Genomic DNA, 15,910 nt, shown 5'->3' with positions numbered 1-15,910 from the left:
CGCGAAGAACATCTCAAGATGCGCCTGTTCCTTTGCTGCGGCGTCTACGTACACGTACCATTCACAAAGAAAGAAGAACCTACACACATACCTGGCACTGCCGCGCATGAGCTAGGTCAGCAATCAGCCATAGACCCTAAGACAGGCCGGGCGCGAGCCGACTTGAAGATGTGAAATGGAAGCTGAACACCACGCCAAGCGTCACTCAACGATGACGACAGCACATACATTTCGTGGACATTACGCAGATTGCAAGGGGTTTTCTGTAAGTAACGAATGAATGGCCTGTGTTGTCCGCGGCGAAGGCATTTAACACCGATGCTTCGGAAAGAGCTACCCCGCTAAGTGGGATGTCGAGCATACAAATGTCGCAACATCTCGCGCCATTGGAACTTGTAAGCGTCTTTATAGACTTTAAATACTCCTCGAATTCCTTCGTCAAATCATCACACCAAACCGAACGTCTTAAACTACTCTCACGATGACTCGCGTTCTACTCACTGGAGGAAGCGGGTTCATTGCCGCACACACTCTGGACATCCTCTTGGAGCGTGGCCACTCTGTGGTTACCACAGTCCGCACACAAGAAAAGGCCGATAAGATCAAGGAGCAATACAATGGAAAGTACGCGGACAAGTTGAGCTTCGCCATTGTTCCCGATATTGCGCAGCCAGGTGCTTTCGACGAGGCTGTTAAGTCAGACCCTCCATTTGAGGCCGTCCTGCACACAGCTAGCCCGTTCCACTTCAACGTCACCGACGTTCGCAAGGTTAGACTACTCAACATACATTGCAGGGGCTGCCACTGACCGTAGCAGGACCTGATTGACCCAGCAGTCGTTGGAACAACTGGCATCCTTAAGTCTATTAAGAAGAGCGCACCATCAGTAAAGCATGTCGTCATCACATCCTCGTTCGCCGCCATCATACAAGCCGACAAGGGCTTCTGGCCCGGCCACGAGTACTCGGAGGCCGACTGGAACCCGATCACCTTTGAGCAGGCGACCGAGAGCCCCATGTTGGGCTACCGAGCAAGTAAGACCTTCGCTGAGAAGGCGGCTTGGGAGTTCCTCGAGAAGGAGAAGCCCAACTTTACCATCTCCACTATCAACCCGCCGATGGTCTTCGGACCCATTGTCCACGCCCTCGACAGCCTCGACAACCTGAACACATCGAACGAGCGCATCCGCAACACTGTGCAGGGCAAGTTCAAGGACGAAATCCCCCCTTCAGGCGTGCACTTCTGGGTCGATGTACGTGACGTCGCAGAGGCTCATGTCAACGCGTTCGAGAAGCCAGAAGCCGCGAACAAGCGATTTTTCGTTACCGCTGGCTACTTCTCGAACAAGGAGATCACACAGATCATCAAGAAGAACTTCCCACAGTACAAGGACCTGCCGAGTGACTCGACACCTGGCGGGGACTACCCTGAGGGCACACCGGACAAGGGTCTCTACACATACAACAACAAGCGCTCAATCGAGATCCTGGGGTTGAAGTACAAGCCTCTGGAGCAGTCTATTGTTGACTCGGTGAAGTCGTTCCAGGCAAAGGGCTTGTAGTTGTTACACAAGGGACGTCGTCACAACACGAGCTTTGGAAGGCGCGATGAAGAAGTAGATAGCATTGATAGACTGTAAACTGCGTTTGTATATCGTAAACGGGCGATGAAAAGCCTTCAATTCCTGCGACAAATAGTGTCAGCGTATGTTGTCATGAACTTGTGACAAGAATAGCAAAGTACGAATAGCAATCAGCCTGTTGAGCTTGAATATTTTTTGAACTTCATCGTCGTTGACTCGGAAGTTATCGTTTGAAGTGTTGATCATCATAATACAGGAAGTGGAAGAAATGGTTGCTACTTACATTGTGGTATCAATCAGCAACTCGCACGCTTGAACGCTGCAAAAAACGACTCAACGCATGTGTGCTGTACCTAGAGCTTCATACGAGGCCAAGGACGATGGCAGCGTGGGGTCTGCTGTGCGAACGCGACTTTCGAGGCAGGACCGGCGCAACAATTGGAACAACCGGCTTCATGGTGTCCCCGCAAGGTGTTTAAGCGGCTGAAAGCTCCAGGGCACCTGGTGCAAAAGTTACGTCTGAGTACCTTTGGTCTCTACCTGTGGAACTCAGACCAGCCCATAGTTGTTGTGTTGGGATTCTTGTGCTCTGCTATGGTCGTGTGTGGAGGTGGAGGAGAGCGAAGCGCGTCGACGAAGAAAAGTAAGCAAGCGCGGAGGTTTCTCGGACCGATGCTGGTCGCTCCTGCCTGCCCCACCAGACATTGCCAACAAGCAAGACAACCTTTTGACTGTGCCCAAAACAAGCCCAACCTGTGACAACATCAGCCCCTCAGCCTTTGTGCGCGACTTCAGCAACACACCTCTGAACTTTTTCAGTTTCAAGCTCCAAATCTAGCAAGATGTGTATGTTTGTATCTATCCCGCATCAAGCATGCAACAAGACTGACTGCAAGAAGCTTTCGAAGAAGTCGGCAGTACGTATGCCGCAAGGCCCCGGCACAAATCGCACCCGATCAGCTGAAAGTGTGCGCTGCATTTCGGACTGCGGCTGATCTCCAACACAGAGCAGTTCGTCGAGTACTACTACAAGACCTTCGACGAGAACCGCGCTGCTCTTGCCCCGCTCTACGTATGCGCATCACAACCATGACCTACGGAACGCAAAGACTGATGCTTTGGACAGCGCGACCACTCCATGCTTACATTCGAGGCCTCTGGTATCCTGGGAACAGCGGCTATCGTTGAGAAGCTCCAGGTGAATCTCATCTCAGGCTGAAGGTTGAACTTGGCTGATTTCCTTAGAACTTGCCCTTCCAGCAGGTTCAGCACCGCACCGACACTCTCGATGCCCAGCCCTCAGGCCAGAACGGTGTTCTCGTCCTGGTGACCGGCGCACTCCTTGTACGTGCAGCACAGAGCCTTGACGGGGTCCAGCTAACGATTCTCAGGTTGAGGGGTCAGACAGGCCCATGAGCTTCACCCAGGCTTTCAACCTCCAGCAGGAGAACGGAAGCTACTACGTCCTCAACGATGTCTTCCGCCTTGTATACCCTGCCGCATAAACGCCAAGCCCTGCGGCGTTCGAGACGATTGACGATGACATTTTGATTTCTGGAGTATTTTCGCGAGGAACGGCATGATACGTAGGGTAGGAAAAGGTGGTGGAACAGTTGCTTGACACTGGCCGTGGACCACAGCGCATTGGATTGTGCTGTTTCAACGGCCTGTGCCACGGTTGTCGTCTAGACGCGGGACCACTGACGATATGTAGCACCGCTAGACTGGCTGCAATGCATGTGCGTTTGGACACAACCGTCCTTCTCCAACCTCTCGGCTCGTCCCGCAACAATTATCCGCGCTCAAACGCTCGTGTTGCTCATATCCGAGCCTTTTCCGGTCATGTGATGGAGGATGAGCTCTTAGCCGGCGTTTCTCCAGAGCTTTCTCCGCCCCGCGCTCACTTGCCGAAGCTCCAAATCGGAGCTCTAACATCGCCGCCATGGCTTCTTTCCGTGGTGAACCTCGACGCTCTTTCTTTCTACTCGCCTCTCTGACCTTTCTGAATCTCTCTCCTATACCACCAAAAGTGTCTTGAATACCCATCTCTGCTGTTAACGTTTTATTACCTACACCATGGCGTTCGTCCAGAAGGGCATCAAGAACATCCTCCAAAAGAACCCTAACGATGTGGTCATTCTCTCAGCACTGCGAACCCCGGTAACAAGGGCGAAGAAGGGAGGACTGCGCGATGCATACGACCATGAGATGCTAGGTGCCGTATGTCAAATCGGCCACATATTCAGACCTGTCCTAACATACTCGTAGGTCCTCAAAGCTACAGTCCAGAAGTTCCCGAACCTCGATCCCGCAAAGATAGACGACATCTGCGTCGGCACAGTCCTCGCTGAGCTCGGTGGCTCAAAAGCTGGCCGCATGGCCGCCAACCACGTCGGCATCCCCACAACCACATCCTTCAGCACCGTAAACCGCGCCTGTGCCTCCGGTCTCTCCGCCATAACCTCAATCGCAAACTCCATCGCCGTCGGGCAAATCGACGTCGGCATTGCAGGTGGCATGGAGAGCATGACACGCAACTACGGCACGCGAGCAATTCCCGTCGAGCTCTGGCCCGAAATGAAGGACAGCCCGGTGAAAGAGGCTCGCGATTGCATAATGAACATGGGCATCACGTCCGAGAACGTCGCTTCCCGTTACAACGTCTCGCGCGCCGACCAGGACGCTTTCGCCGCTGAGTCGCAACGCCGCGCCGCCAAGGCACAGTCCTCGGGCGTCTTCGATGAGGAGATTGTACCAGTTACGACAAGATGGATCGAGCCCGAGACGCCCGAGAACGTCAAGGAGGTCACCGTTACGAAGGACGATGGGATCCGCGCAAACACCACCGTTGAGAAGCTTGCGAGCATGAAACCAGCGTTCAAGAGCGACGGAACTAGCACCGCAGGAAACTCCTCGCAGGTCTCCGACGGCGCGAGCGCAGCGCTCATGATGCGCCGCTCCGTCGCCGCCTCGCTGGGCCTCACAGACCACATCATCGGCAAGTGGGCGGGGACGCAGGTCATCGGGTGCCAGCCGGATGAGATGGGTATTGGGCCCGCTTTGGCGATCCCGAAGTTGCTCGATTATGTAGAGGTTAAGAAGGAGGAGGTGGATATCTGGGAGATTAATGAGGCGTTTGCGAGCCAGGCGCTGCACTGCATCAGGACACTGGGATTGGAGAATAGCATGGACAAGATCAACCCGAATGGTGGTGCAATTGCGTTGGGTCACCCGCTGGGAGCTACGTCAGGACGAATGTTGGCGACGATGTTGAGCGAGATGGGACGGAATGGTCAGCAGGTTGGTGTTATCAGCAAGTGCATCGGCACTGGTATGGGTATGGCCAGTTTGTTCGTAAGGGAGTAAACCCGAGAAAAGGCAAAAGCAAAAGTAGCACTGTGCAATATACCAGACATTCAATTTCCCTCACCAATCTCTTGAACTATGATTATAGAAAACGGGTATCGTAGATGCTCAAACACCGAACTCCTCATCCCATGCAACACTCGAACGTTTTCTCATTCATCTTCGATGCCACCCTTGGCCTTGGCCTTCTTCTTCTTGCTCCTCTCAGCGAGGATCTCGTCGAGATAGCTGGTCGGTTTCGCTCTGCTCTTCTTGACGCGTTTCTTCGGCTTCAGATCGATGTCATCATCTGAATCGTTCTTCGGCGTTTGTTCTGTTTCTGCGTTCTTTGAACTCTCCTCAACTCTGTCTTCTGCAACCTCTGGCTTGTCCTCTACGACAGTCATTGGCTTAGACATTGGTTTGGTGCCATTTGCCGTCTGGCGCTTCGAGGTAATAGTCGCAGCTCTGCCCTCCTCTTCGTCTTCGCTCTCCTCGACTTTTTTCGCTTCCTTTTTTTGCCGCCATGTTGGCTGTTGGCGTGCGCTTGCTCGCTCTGCTTCTTGTTTTGCTGCGAGATGCGCTTTTGCACGTTTCTTGCCAATCAGCTGTTCAAGTAGCTTGTCGTTGGATGTTGGTGCTCTTCTTGTGAAACTCCCATCTGCTATGTCTTTTGGGATCGCTGAGCCTACGCCAAGCCTGCAGACATTAGTATCGACACCATGTCCTGTGCGGCTGATAAGATGTACCTGTCGTGCCCAAAGTCGGCCTGCTTCAAGTCTGCATCTTCATCTTGGGCGTCTGAAACATTATTTGTAGAAGGTGCGGCTGTTGGTTCAGCGCCCATCCAGGATGCTAGCAATTTCGAACTTTTGGCATTCACAAGACTGAACTTGTTCCCCAGCACATCGTCGAAGTCGTCTTTCTTCGCCATCCTGGATTCCTAGCTCTTGTTTAGTGAACCTCTTTTACCCGCAGCACGTAGTTCTGTATGAGGTAACCTCCCGGCCGGTATCGAATATTTCGCGGAACTGAACTTCAGGAGTGTCCGTGCGGCCGCGCTAGGGACCTCCACAGCGAACCTTGAAGCATAGCAACAAGCCTTCAGCTCCATCACCTCCCCTTCTACTACGAGAGAAGAGCCTGCGTGTCACCCACACAAGACGCCATGTACAACATCGCCCGCGCCAGTCGGCCGATGGCCAGCGCCGTCCGCGCAGCCTACGTGAGTGCAGCGACAGTGCTCCAGGCCCCAAACAGCCTCTGACGCCAGCTTGCATTGCGATTGAGGAGCGAGCTAACATGGGAGACAGACACCATTGAGGCAGTCCGCTGTCCAGCAGAGACGATGCTTGTCGATACACGAATACCGGTCCGCCGCGCTGCTCGAGTCGGTACGAATAAACCCTGTCGAGGGCATCCATGCGCAAGCTAACTGAAGGCTGCAGTACGGCATTGGCGTGCCCAAGGGCGGTGTTGCGACCAACGCTGCGGAGGCCGAGAAGATCGCCAAGGAGATTGGTAGGTGATGGGAGGCAGGCGTTGTGTTGTGAGGGCAGGGCTAATGCGCGCGCAGGCGGTGACGATGCTGTTATCAAGGCCCAGGTCCTCGCTGGTGGCCGTGGAAAGGGCACCTTCGACAACGGCTTCAAGGGCGGTGTCAGGGTCGTCTACTCGTATGCTACATACACTCCCCCGCCGGCGCGATGGTATACTGACAGCAGTGCAGCCCCCGCGAAGCCTCCATCCTCGCCGACCAGATGATCGGCCACAAGCTCATCACCAAGCAGACCGGAGCCGCAGGTCGTCTCTGCAACGCCGTCTTCATCGTCGAGCGCAAGTTTGCGCGCCGGGAGTTCTACCTCGCCATCCTCATGGACCGCGCCTCGCAGGGCCCCGTCATCGTCGCATCGTCGCAGGGTGGCATGGACATCGAGACCGTGGCCAAGGAGCACCCCGAGGCCATTATCACCACCCCCATCGACATCCACGTCGGTGTCACCGACGAGATCGCCCGCAACATCGCGACCGAGCTCGGCTTCTCCGAGCAGTGCATCGAGGACGCTAAGAACACCATCCAGAACCTGTACAAGGTCTTCACCGAGCGCGATGCTACCCAGATCGAGATCAACCCCCTGTCCGAGACCACCGACCACCAGGTCCTCGCCATGGACGCCAAGCTCGGCTTCGACGACAACGCCGACTTCCGCCAGAAGGAGGTCTTCGAGTGGAGGGACGTCACCCAGGAGGACGCTGATGAGGTCAAGGCCGCCAAGGTCGGCCTCAACTTCATCAAGCTCGACGGCGACATCGGCTGCCTCGTCAACGGTGCCGGCCTTGCCATGGCCACCATGGACATCATCAAGCTGAACGGCGGCTCGCCCGCTAACTTCCTCGATGTTGGAGGCGGTGCTACCCCTGAGGCTATTCGCCAGGCTTTCGACCTCATCACCTCTGACCCCAAGGTCACTGCCATCTTCGTCAACATCTTCGGTGGTATCGTCCGCTGCGACGCCATTGCCAAGGGTCTCATCCAGGTCGTTGAGAGCATGAACCTTAAGACACCTGTCATTGCCCGTCTGCAGGGTACCAACATGGAGGCGGCGCACAAGCTGGTAAGTCAAGACCCTCGACACAAGCCACGCGAGTGTCACACCACTGCCTATTGTAGTATTCTTGAACTATGCTAACACGTTTGACAGCTCAACGACTCCGGCCTCAAGATCTTCTCCATCGACGACCTGCAAGCCGCTGCCGAGAAGTCGGTGCAGTTCTCCAAGGTTGTCAAGATGGCGCGCGACATCGACGTCGGCGTCGAATTCACTCTTGGTATTTAAGCTTCCTCGCTTTTGTCGGCAGCTGTTTACCTCCCTACCTACCTACCTACCTCCTCCCGCTTGATTTAGATTGGTGACACGTTTCCAGAAGTGTCATGATCTATTGTATCATTGTATAGTCTATTACCCATGTTTTAGTTGAACGAGCGTATATGTCTGCGCAGGATTACATAAATGCATCATGTTCAAGTCTCGATTACTAGCTTGGGGTTGACCCGTTGTGGAGAATCCTACATGCCGCGTTGCGTTGCGTTGTGTTGCATTGCTATTGAGCTATCGTTCACGCCTGGTTTGAGAGTCCCGCGTTCTGCATTGCGCTGCGTTGCTGTTGAATTCCACGCACGCCCGCCCAGCGTTCAGTGTCTGATCACGGCTGACGTTTATTACTGATCATAACCAGGGCTTTAACGACCCATCGAGATGAGGGAAGCAAGCAGGACGTGTATTCTTGGGGACATGGTTTTCCAGCTCAAGGGGACGAAGATCGAGCTTGCAACTTGCTTTTCACAGACATGCAGCTTCTCTCAATCTGCTTCTTGTCGCCGTCATCAAAGCTCAGGAATGCCTTTTCGTTCTTTGCGTACGAGTGCAGGCTAGCAATGCCACCAGCGTTTCCACGACACATGACTCCGCCAACGTCTACTTTTGACGGGCTAGGCGCACACTTATGAGATTACGATCGGTGTATTTTCGAAAGGCAGACAGACTCCATGACGTGAATTTCGCGGGTTTTCAACCAGGATGGACAGGCGCTCCACACTCTTCCATCGCAGCGATTTCGTGACAGCCAGCACCAAACTCCATGCCCGGCGGCTTGACAAATTTCGAAAGGCAGAGGCACACAGCCCATATAGGAAGTCTTCAATGGGTTTTCGAGGAGCAGAAGCAGACACTCTATGGGTGTTGGACTGAACCATTTTCTGAGTGATTTGGGGGCAGGAAGACTAAAGAGAAGAAGTGAGCGAGCCGGGCTGCAGAGTATATATCCTCGCGTCCTCCCTACGTCACCTGATCCGAGAAGCAAGCGAGCCAGGCATGCCCAAGGATGACGACGTATCTTTGCAAACAGCTGGAGAAAGGCCCACATCCAAACGCCCCAGGGAGCTCTTTAGACGAATACCAAATGCCATCGCACGCCTGCATATGTTTTTCTAGGGAGCGACGAGACGGTACTCCATATCATATGTCTGAGTTCGGTCTTGACAGAGAGGCAAGAGCAGCACCCCATTCTGGTTCAGAGAGAAGGCAGATTGAAGAGGAACAAGCAGCTCTACTTAGGCAAAATTAGCGTGCTCATGCGTCAGGAGTGTAAGGTGAGAGAGTAAAGTGAGAGAGTCTCCACGAGTCGGAGTGTTTGCCTTCGCTTGGCATGTACCGTCGGGAAGCTACGAAGGTGTTACGTAGCACCTCGACTTTACGGAAAGAGTAATCTCGTCTCTGAAACACGAACCTTGATCGCAAAATGTCTCAATTAGCACAATGCAACAGCTCTCATTGATTCCTCACTAATAAGATCTCTTCAGCAGTCAGGCCAGGCTCAACGGCTACTCACAACATAGTCGTCACGCTCACTTGTACTTCCACCCGTTGACAGCCCTCTCCTGCCACTCCGCCTCCATATCCTCGGCGCAGCTCTGGCAAACAGCTACGCGGCACACAGCGATCTCACACTCCCAAACGTTCTCGTCACAGTCTTCGCTGCACTTCTCGCAGAGCACAGGAATCTTCACATGCTGCTTGACACCGGTGTAGGTCTGCAGATAGGGCCTAACTTCCAAGCTGTTGATGACGGCATTGTCTGGGATTGCCTTCAGGTCGACAGGGTGGAAGATGTGGCCATTGTTGATGCATTGATGTTTCTGGATCTGCTTCGGGAGCTTGAGTGAGTCGGAGCGTGGCTTGATCGGAGGGGTGGGCAGGGCCTCATCGCTTTTAGGGAAAGGTGCTGGCGGGGTCTCCTGGTCGGCAAGAACGTCTGGGTCGACACGAGTGGAAATGGGCCGCTGTTCAGTGCTGTTGTAGTCCGAGATCCAATTTTGAACAAGCAATCGAGACTCGTTCCGCGTCAACTTCGACTTCTTGGGCTTTGTGCTACAGTCCGGATCTTCGTGGTGGTAGTGAGTGACAGTAGGCTGCATACTTATTAGTAATGGAAAGAGCATGATGGGGGTATGAAGCAACTTACACTTGCTGGAGGGATGTTCTCAGCACAAGCAGAAGCGGTGGCGTTCTTCTTCTCGCGTTCGACAAGTGCGAGCTTGTCAGGAACATGAATGTTGCTGCCGACGTAGGCTACTGGCGTCTTCTTCCTGGGTGGAATGTCTACGAGCTTCACCATTCCTGGTGTGATCCTGGTGAAAGTCATCGCCTGCGCCTCATGCACCGTAGGGTCTTCGTCAAGGTCAATGCTGCTGCTGAGCGATATCAGGTCTTCGTCGTCTTGGATACTGTCCTCACCAGGCGTCGGCTCTGGTTCCGTGCAAACACATTCTGCGTTGTCATCGCTCTTGAAATTGAGCTTGAGTCGCTCATGCTCGCGCCTCAGTACATCGATCTCGGCATCCATTGCCTGCTTCTCGGCTTCGACTCTGGCCAGTGTCATTGTGCGAGCTTCGAGTCGCATCTCTTCTTCAGTCGCGTCGAGGTAAGCATCTTCGACACTTTGCAGAGGGCTGCGGATATACACAGTAGTAGAGTCTTGCCAACGCACTCGCTTCACGTCAACTTTGGTGCCAGGGTGTACAAGGTTATCGTCTTCGTCGGTGACTCCCTCATCGTAGAATTCGTCCGTAGGCGAAAGGTCTGCTTCGTCAAGCTCGAATGCATCATGTGGGGGCAAGGTCGTTTCAGTGTGAGATTGAGGCAGCACTGGGGCCCTGTGCGGAGGATCATCGTATTCATACTCAGAGATGACACCTAGCTCGGTCACGTCTTCGCCTTCACGGTAAGCTGGGCGAAGTGACTCAAATGAGGCCTCTGTTATAGGCGACATACGCTGGAAGTCCTTGGGGCTCTTCCTGCGCACACGGGTACGCTTCGGTACGGCGAGCACAGGTCGGGGCGCAGCCGGAATGCGGAACCGTACTTCCTGGAGGCCGCTGTCGCTGCTATAACCGACATTATCGTCTTCTTCGTCAAGATCAAATCGTGTTATCGCAGTTGTGGTTTGCTGTATCGGCGCGCGCCTTGGGCCTGCGAATTCTGGAATGAGCATGCGGAGCCCTTTGTTGGCGCTTGTCTTGCCAGTCTTCGTTGGCTTCGGCTCGTCAGGCTCTACGTCTTCTTCTCTGAACTTAGTCTGTCGGGCTGCACCTGTCTTCAATCTGGTTAGCAGGGGCAGTGAGTGTTGCTTCTTAAGTTCTGGTCTAACCGGAGCCCCATCGTCAGAGATGCTATCATCCTGGAATTGGGCGCGACGTGGGCTTTCTGTGACCGTGGGCTTCGCTTCGAGACCGAAGAACTTTGCAGCCTTTGATGGTGTGGTCACGGGCAATGGCGACGTTACCACTTGAGTGTGAGGAGAGCTGTTCGGTCGATCGAGGGCCTTGGGCTTCTTAGTGCCAAACAGGCCTTGTTTCTTCTTGCTGTCGGTTGCTGTGAGCTTGGGCGAGGACGTGACTGGACCGTCTGCAAAGAATATGTATGGCGCACCAGACCTAGACATGTCAGTCACGCTCCTCCTACTCTCGACTGCTGGGTAGTACTTACTTCACGGCACCACTTGGCGGATAGAACTGCATCTTGTCTTCGAGTCCTTCAGGCTCTTGTCGTTTCTCGCGTTGGTGTTGATCGTAGCTGTCCTCTGACTGTCGCTCTTTCACATAACCCGAGCCCACACTACTGACACTGCTCACCAGGCTGGCGGCCGCTGAGTCTGGATTCAATACAGGCATAGTGCTCGATCGTGGTGGACCTCCGTTTGCGCGGTTTCGGCGGACCAGTTTGCGTCGTTGACCTCCAACCCATTGGGCAGGGCAGGGCGGCGTGTTCTTCTTGGTACCCGGCATGGTGGGCCTCGATGAATGGTAGCCTCGAAATGGAAGGTGCGATGCTGCGTTTGCAATGTGACGAGACAAGCTCAATGGCGTTTCGTCGATGGCGTGGGGTTGTGTGACGGTCTAGAGTGTATGCGAAGAAAGTAGAGACAGCTTTGTTGCGGACAAGTCGCCTGCAAACAGAGAATGTGGGGCAATGGTGAAAGTGAATGTGGAAAGAGCAACTTCGAGGTGACGTCGTTGGAGCAACACTGGGAAAGAACCACAGAGATGAGGAGATTGAGGTGAAAGAAAGACGTCACGGCTTGAACTGAGGACCAGGAGACTGGAGAAATGTTTGTACAAACCATGTATCAAACTCTGGGTATATCTTAACCGTAACCATGCAACCGTCCTTCCATGCAATCGATCCAAATGCAACGTTAGTCATGCCCAAAAACACCCATACTACGAGCGCTCTCTATCCTTCGCCGTACTCATTGACCTTGCAACCTGCTCAGTCACTCCACTCCCACTCCTTACTCTGTTGGCATCAGGGCTACCTTCCAGCGATCGCCTCAAGCCCACGTCGCTGAGATGGAGTGATGGACTGCCAGGTGGACTTGTAGCGACTTGATGACCTGCAGGAAGGACAGCTTGACCACCCAGCGGCTGTTGCGAGTCCGGCTCTTTTGTTGCTTTGCTTGGCTGCTTTGGACTCGCACCTAAGCCTCGATGTATGTCGAAGAACGGTGTTGGCTGAGCCTCCGCAGGTGCGCCGTGCAAGAAGTCAGAGATTTCTGCGTCAGTCGTTCCTGTACTGTTCGGCGTGCGAGGTGGATTTGGAGATGTCGGAGTTCTGGCACCGCGCGGATAGCCGAGCTGCAGGAACTTTTGAACTGCACTGCGCTCGTCATTATCGTCGTCTTCGTCGCTCGTTGCACCATCGAAGTAGTTGTCCCAATCGGCCGAGCTAGTGCTGCGAATAGAGTCCGCAGTATTCATACGCTTCGGCGATCTAAATGAGTTCTCAAGTGGCGCTAGCTCGTCGCAGACCTCCCTAAGTTCGCTTTCTGTACGCTCAATGGGTGGCGCCAAGTCTTCTTGTCCCTTCACGTGTTCGCCATCCTCCTTCACAGGCACATCGACACCCTTGGCGCGATCGAGAGCGGGCTCTTGTTCGTCGCGAGTTTCCGCAGAGTATGTAGCGGCAAAGTGAGTGTCGCAGAGATGTTTGACGACCGGCCAACCATACGCATTGGCGAACATACGGCGTACAACGATGTTGTTGTGTGCGTCGGGCTCGAGGCGAACAAGAACCTTGCGCCATGACAGATCTTTGTGATACGCGCGGGCAATCTTCTCTTCCACTCGCATGACGCCCTCGTCAGCGGTAGCAAGCGACGCCTGCGACTTACTGCTCTCGCCGGAGAAAGTACGACTGGCATTCCTTTTCCTTGCAGGCGGTGGTGGTATGTCTTCTGGGTGGTACACACGATCGTGGAAGATAGTGCGAGCACGAGTGGAAGGGTCGACGATCCATGATGTAGGGGGTACAGGTGGATTAATGATGTCTCCTGCAGACTCGAAAATTGTCGTCTTGGGTGGTGCTGCTGAGTTCTTTGATGGGTCGAGTGTAGAGTCACCGCGTGATGCTAGTGGTCGTTTTCGTTGCTGCGAGCCTTGTGATGATGCCCCTTCAGCTGCACCATCCTGCTCGTCGTCGCCCTTATAGATGGTCTGACTGCGTGTGAACATCTTCTTGTCTCTTGAAGTATGCTTGCCTGTAGGCCGAATATAACTCCACCACTGCATCAGAGTGTTCTGCGGCTGGAAGTACTGATCGGAAACTGGCACACCTGGGTTGCCTTGTACCGTATCGTCTGGATCATGTTTCTGCCCATCCAGGAATTGGTGAGCTGCAGGTTCCGAAGCCGTTACCTTATCGTCTTCGTTGGTGACATCTGCACCTGGCAGAGGGACAGCAGTGTCGTCGCCGTTCCCGGATGGAGAGTCGGTCTCGTCATCCTTGTCTGGGAAACCTATCCTCGAAGGGTTTGGCGATGAGTTCTGACCTGTCAACTGACTGAAGCCCCACACAGCAACACTCCCAATGAGCCCGTTCTCTCGACGGGCCTTCTCGACTTTGCCCAGACCTCGCCAGTCCAAAAACAAGAGACAGCTGGTCCGAAGTGGCACGACACCATCATTGACAACATTCGAGTACACGGTACGATTCCTGAACATGCGCAGCACCACGTGAGCCGGTCCAGTCGGTAGGATCCGGAGGAGTGGCTTAGTGCCGGGGTCTTCCTGCTCTTGATGTTGCGACTGCCCACCGAATCCACTGACCATAGCAGTCCATCCACTCTTGGCCAATGTAGGAGCTCTCCAAGTTAAACCCAGGTCCTGTCCTGTCCTGCCTACCAGGCCAAAGTCCAAGGCGAACTTGACATACATTGGGTTTTCGTTACTGAGACCTAGCATAGGTGACGCCATGGCGATGAAGTTGATGGGTTTGATGTGCTCGAAAAACTTGGGTGAGTGCTTATAGATGTATGCTATAGCGTAGGTCTGGACGAGTCCTCCGAGAGAATGGCCGATGAAGCTTATGCTGGTGAACTTGTATGCTCGCTTTTGCTTATGTGAATGAGGCTTGAAGTGGATGCCACTTCCCTCATGTGCCGGTACACCTTCATCCGGCTTGTCCTTGGTCGGCGAGAAGAGATTCAGCTTCTGCCCTACAGATTTCTTAATTGGTAAGTATGGCTGATCCGGATATGTGAGTCGCAGCACGTGCTTAGCAAGCCGCTTCCCCAGGTACTGGATGCCACGCTCAGTGCGCACAGCATTGCCGCCGAAGCCGCGTACGATTACGTCTTCTTCGTCCTCATCCTCCTCCTCATCTGGTATGTCTTCCTGGCCACCAGACAGGGGTGCTGTGGATGTATCTTCCTTGCTTTCGTTCTTTGGCTTCTGCCCTCTTTGCTCCTGCCGCCGTCTCCGGCAATCTTCACGGGCCTGCTTTGCGGTCGCATCAATGCTCTCCTTCAAGTACAGCATGTCGGCTCCAAGGTTGCTGTGCAGCCCATGCGTGACCATGACGAGATGGACGTTCTTCTGCTTGCGGGTATCCTCTTTCTGCTCGTGCTCAACATCCTTCGACTTGCGCCTGTCAGCATGGCCCTCCTCATCTTTGTACTGCGGTAGTTCCGGCTTGTTCCACAGACTCGTCGTGTCGTCAACAACCAACTTGATCGCCTTGGAGAAGACGCCCTTCGGCTGCGCAGGGTGATTCGATGTATGTGACCTCTTCCCTTGCTGGTGATCCTGGACTTTCCCTGGCGTTCCAGAGCTGTTTCCTGTAACAGCCGTGAACCCAAGGTCGAGTGACCTCTCGTCGCGGGCTACCAGCAGCTCGTAGCTCACAGAGGCTGAGTTGGAGAAGATGATCTGGGAGTCGACCTCGATTATCCATGTTGCGCTTTTGGGGGTGCCATCGAAGTTCCTCCACTCGTCGCCTTGTCTGATGTGTTCGGGCACCGTCAGCCTGGCATTCCAGTAGCCGCCAGCCTTCAAATTGGGTTCAAACTCGGGGACGCCGTAGGCCTTTGGCGACTCGACTTTTTTATTCGGGTTGAAGGTGGAGGGATATGCGGCGACGTGGACGGTGTAGGGACCGTGGAGATAAGCGGCTCGCAGCGGGAGAGCGGACGTGTTGCGTATGCGGACATGGAGAAAGGCAGGCGCAGGGAGGATGCGGTCTTCGCTGGGGGTGTATGTTACCGTGTACCTGCATCACATGTCTTAGCACTCGATGCGACCAAACTGGGGAACTTCCGCGGCCATCTTGAACCTACCGCACGACCTCGCCCACCTTAACGCTGCCCGTCTGGTGGAGCAGCAACATTCTGCGCGCGTGGTGTTCCTCGGCCTGAATCTCCCTCTGCGACGGCGTTAAGAGGAAGTATGAAGCCCCAGGGCTGCACGCGGTTTGGGCGAGGGAATAGGTGCGAGGCGTGAGCAGCATTTAGCGGCCTTAGCAACTTGCGGTAGCGGGCGGGCGCTGACGATTACGGGTCCTCGCGGCGCGTCATCAGCCGTCCCTGCCTGTGAGAGGTCGGTCTTGGACTACCCTGATGTTTATGCGGGGCCGCAGGAAGGTGCTGGGT

At 54.4% G+C, this 15,910-nt stretch overlaps 8 protein-coding genes across 8 annotated transcripts; 4 read left to right on the top strand and 4 right to left on the bottom strand.

Moving 5' to 3' along the window:
* The first annotated feature begins 412 nt into the window (after window positions 1-412).
* On the top strand, window positions 413-1,583 carry BU25DRAFT_356512 (NAD(P)-binding protein). Its single transcript, XM_033699609.1, has 2 exons — window positions 413-769; window positions 818-1,583. The coding sequence occupies exons 1-2, from the start codon at window positions 482-484 to the stop codon at window positions 1,559-1,561; spliced, it is 1,032 nt and encodes a 343-aa protein (XP_033567988.1). The 5' UTR covers window positions 413-481; the 3' UTR covers window positions 1,562-1,583.
* A 751-nt stretch (window positions 1,584-2,334) lies between these two features.
* Window positions 2,335-3,338, top strand: BU25DRAFT_405652 (NTF2-like protein). Its single transcript, XM_033699838.1, has 6 exons — window positions 2,335-2,428; window positions 2,482-2,499; window positions 2,590-2,654; window positions 2,709-2,780; window positions 2,828-2,926; window positions 2,974-3,338. Exons 1-6 carry the CDS (start codon window positions 2,425-2,427, stop codon window positions 3,085-3,087), a joined length of 372 nt encoding a protein of 123 aa, XP_033567987.1. The 5' UTR covers window positions 2,335-2,424; the 3' UTR covers window positions 3,088-3,338.
* Window positions 3,339-3,495: 157 nt separating this feature from the next.
* BU25DRAFT_405650 (3-ketoacyl-CoA thiolase B) lies at window positions 3,496-5,008 on the top strand. The gene is made up of 2 exons (XM_033699837.1): window positions 3,496-3,802; window positions 3,851-5,008. The coding sequence occupies exons 1-2, from the start codon at window positions 3,659-3,661 to the stop codon at window positions 4,946-4,948; spliced, it is 1,242 nt and encodes a 413-aa protein (XP_033567986.1). The 5' UTR covers window positions 3,496-3,658; the 3' UTR covers window positions 4,949-5,008.
* BU25DRAFT_436165 (uncharacterized protein) lies at window positions 4,990-5,905 on the bottom strand. Its single transcript, XM_033700006.1, has 2 exons — window positions 5,677-5,905; window positions 4,990-5,626 (listed from the first exon to the last, which is right to left on the bottom strand). The coding sequence occupies exons 1-2, from the start codon at window positions 5,859-5,861 to the stop codon at window positions 5,101-5,103; spliced, it is 711 nt and encodes a 236-aa protein (XP_033567985.1). The 5' UTR covers window positions 5,862-5,905; the 3' UTR covers window positions 4,990-5,100.
* Window positions 5,906-6,095: 190 nt separating this feature from the next.
* BU25DRAFT_453519 (succinyl-CoA ligase-like protein subunit beta) lies at window positions 6,096-7,764 on the top strand (the record flags this gene model as incomplete). Its single annotated transcript, XM_033700096.1, has 6 exons — window positions 6,096-6,152; window positions 6,241-6,321; window positions 6,376-6,448; window positions 6,504-6,603; window positions 6,657-7,542; window positions 7,630-7,764. The coding sequence occupies 6 exons, from the start codon at window positions 6,096-6,098 to the stop codon at window positions 7,762-7,764; spliced, it is 1,332 nt and encodes a 443-aa protein (XP_033567984.1).
* A 524-nt stretch (window positions 7,765-8,288) lies between these two features.
* BU25DRAFT_12972 (uncharacterized protein) lies at window positions 8,289-8,954 on the bottom strand. Its single transcript, XM_033699395.1, has one exon. The coding sequence runs from the start codon at window positions 8,849-8,851 to the stop codon at window positions 8,438-8,440; it is 414 nt and encodes a 137-aa protein (XP_033567983.1). The 5' UTR covers window positions 8,852-8,954; the 3' UTR covers window positions 8,289-8,437.
* A 327-nt stretch (window positions 8,955-9,281) lies between these two features.
* Window positions 9,282-11,771, bottom strand: BU25DRAFT_486812 (uncharacterized protein; the record flags this gene model as incomplete). The annotated part of the gene is made up of 4 exons (XM_033700185.1): window positions 9,282-9,896; window positions 9,950-11,080; window positions 11,135-11,420; window positions 11,473-11,771. The coding sequence occupies 4 exons, from the start codon at window positions 11,769-11,771 to the stop codon at window positions 9,333-9,335; spliced, it is 2,280 nt and encodes a 759-aa protein (XP_033567982.1). The 3' UTR covers window positions 9,282-9,332.
* Window positions 11,772-12,089: 318 nt separating this feature from the next.
* BU25DRAFT_405645 (DUF676-domain-containing protein) lies at window positions 12,090-15,908 on the bottom strand. Its single transcript, XM_033699836.1, has 2 exons — window positions 15,599-15,908; window positions 12,090-15,531 (listed from the first exon to the last, which is right to left on the bottom strand). Exons 1-2 carry the CDS (start codon window positions 15,766-15,768, stop codon window positions 12,207-12,209), a joined length of 3,495 nt encoding a protein of 1,164 aa, XP_033567981.1. The 5' UTR covers window positions 15,769-15,908; the 3' UTR covers window positions 12,090-12,206.
* Between the last annotated feature and the right edge of the window lie 2 nt (window positions 15,909-15,910).

This window comes from Macroventuria anomochaeta (genome assembly GCF_010093625.1).
Source record: "Macroventuria anomochaeta strain CBS 525.71 unplaced genomic scaffold BU25scaffold_1, whole genome shotgun sequence".
NCBI lineage: Eukaryota > Fungi > Ascomycota > Dothideomycetes > Pleosporales > Didymellaceae > Macroventuria > Macroventuria anomochaeta.
This window is presented reverse-complemented; position numbering and strand designations above follow the sequence as displayed.

Coding starts and splice junctions, on each gene's coding strand:
- BU25DRAFT_405650 (XM_033699837.1), top strand. CDS start 3,659: ATGGCGTTCGTCCAGAAGGGCATCAAGAACATCCTCCAAAAGAACCCT. Junction 3,803..3,850: donor ACCATGAGATGCTAGGTGCC/GTATGTCAAATC, acceptor ACATACTCGTAG/GTCCTCAAAGCTACAGTCCA.
- BU25DRAFT_436165 (XM_033700006.1), bottom strand. CDS start 5,861: ATGGCGAAGAAAGACGACTTCGACGATGTGCTGGGGAACAAGTTCAGT. Junction 5,627..5,676: donor GCCGACTTTGGGCACGACAG/GTACATCTTATC, acceptor TAATGTCTGCAG/GCTTGGCGTAGGCTCAGCGA.
- BU25DRAFT_405645 (XM_033699836.1), bottom strand. CDS start 15,768: ATGCTGCTCACGCCTCGCACCTATTCCCTCGCCCAAACCGCGTGCAGC. Junction 15,532..15,598: donor AAGGTGGGCGAGGTCGTGCG/GTAGGTTCAAGA, acceptor CATGTGATGCAG/GTACACGGTAACATACACCC.
- BU25DRAFT_12972 (XM_033699395.1), bottom strand. CDS start 8,851: ATGTGGGCCTTTCTCCAGCTGTTTGCAAAGATACGTCGTCATCCTTGG.
- BU25DRAFT_405652 (XM_033699838.1), top strand. Junction 2,655..2,708: donor CTGCTCTTGCCCCGCTCTAC/GTATGCGCATCA, acceptor TGCTTTGGACAG/CGCGACCACTCCATGCTTAC. Junction 2,927..2,973: donor TGGTGACCGGCGCACTCCTT/GTACGTGCAGCA, acceptor AACGATTCTCAG/GTTGAGGGGTCAGACAGGCC.
- BU25DRAFT_356512 (XM_033699609.1), top strand. CDS start 482: ATGACTCGCGTTCTACTCACTGGAGGAAGCGGGTTCATTGCCGCACAC. Junction 770..817: donor ACGTCACCGACGTTCGCAAG/GTTAGACTACTC, acceptor TGACCGTAGCAG/GACCTGATTGACCCAGCAGT.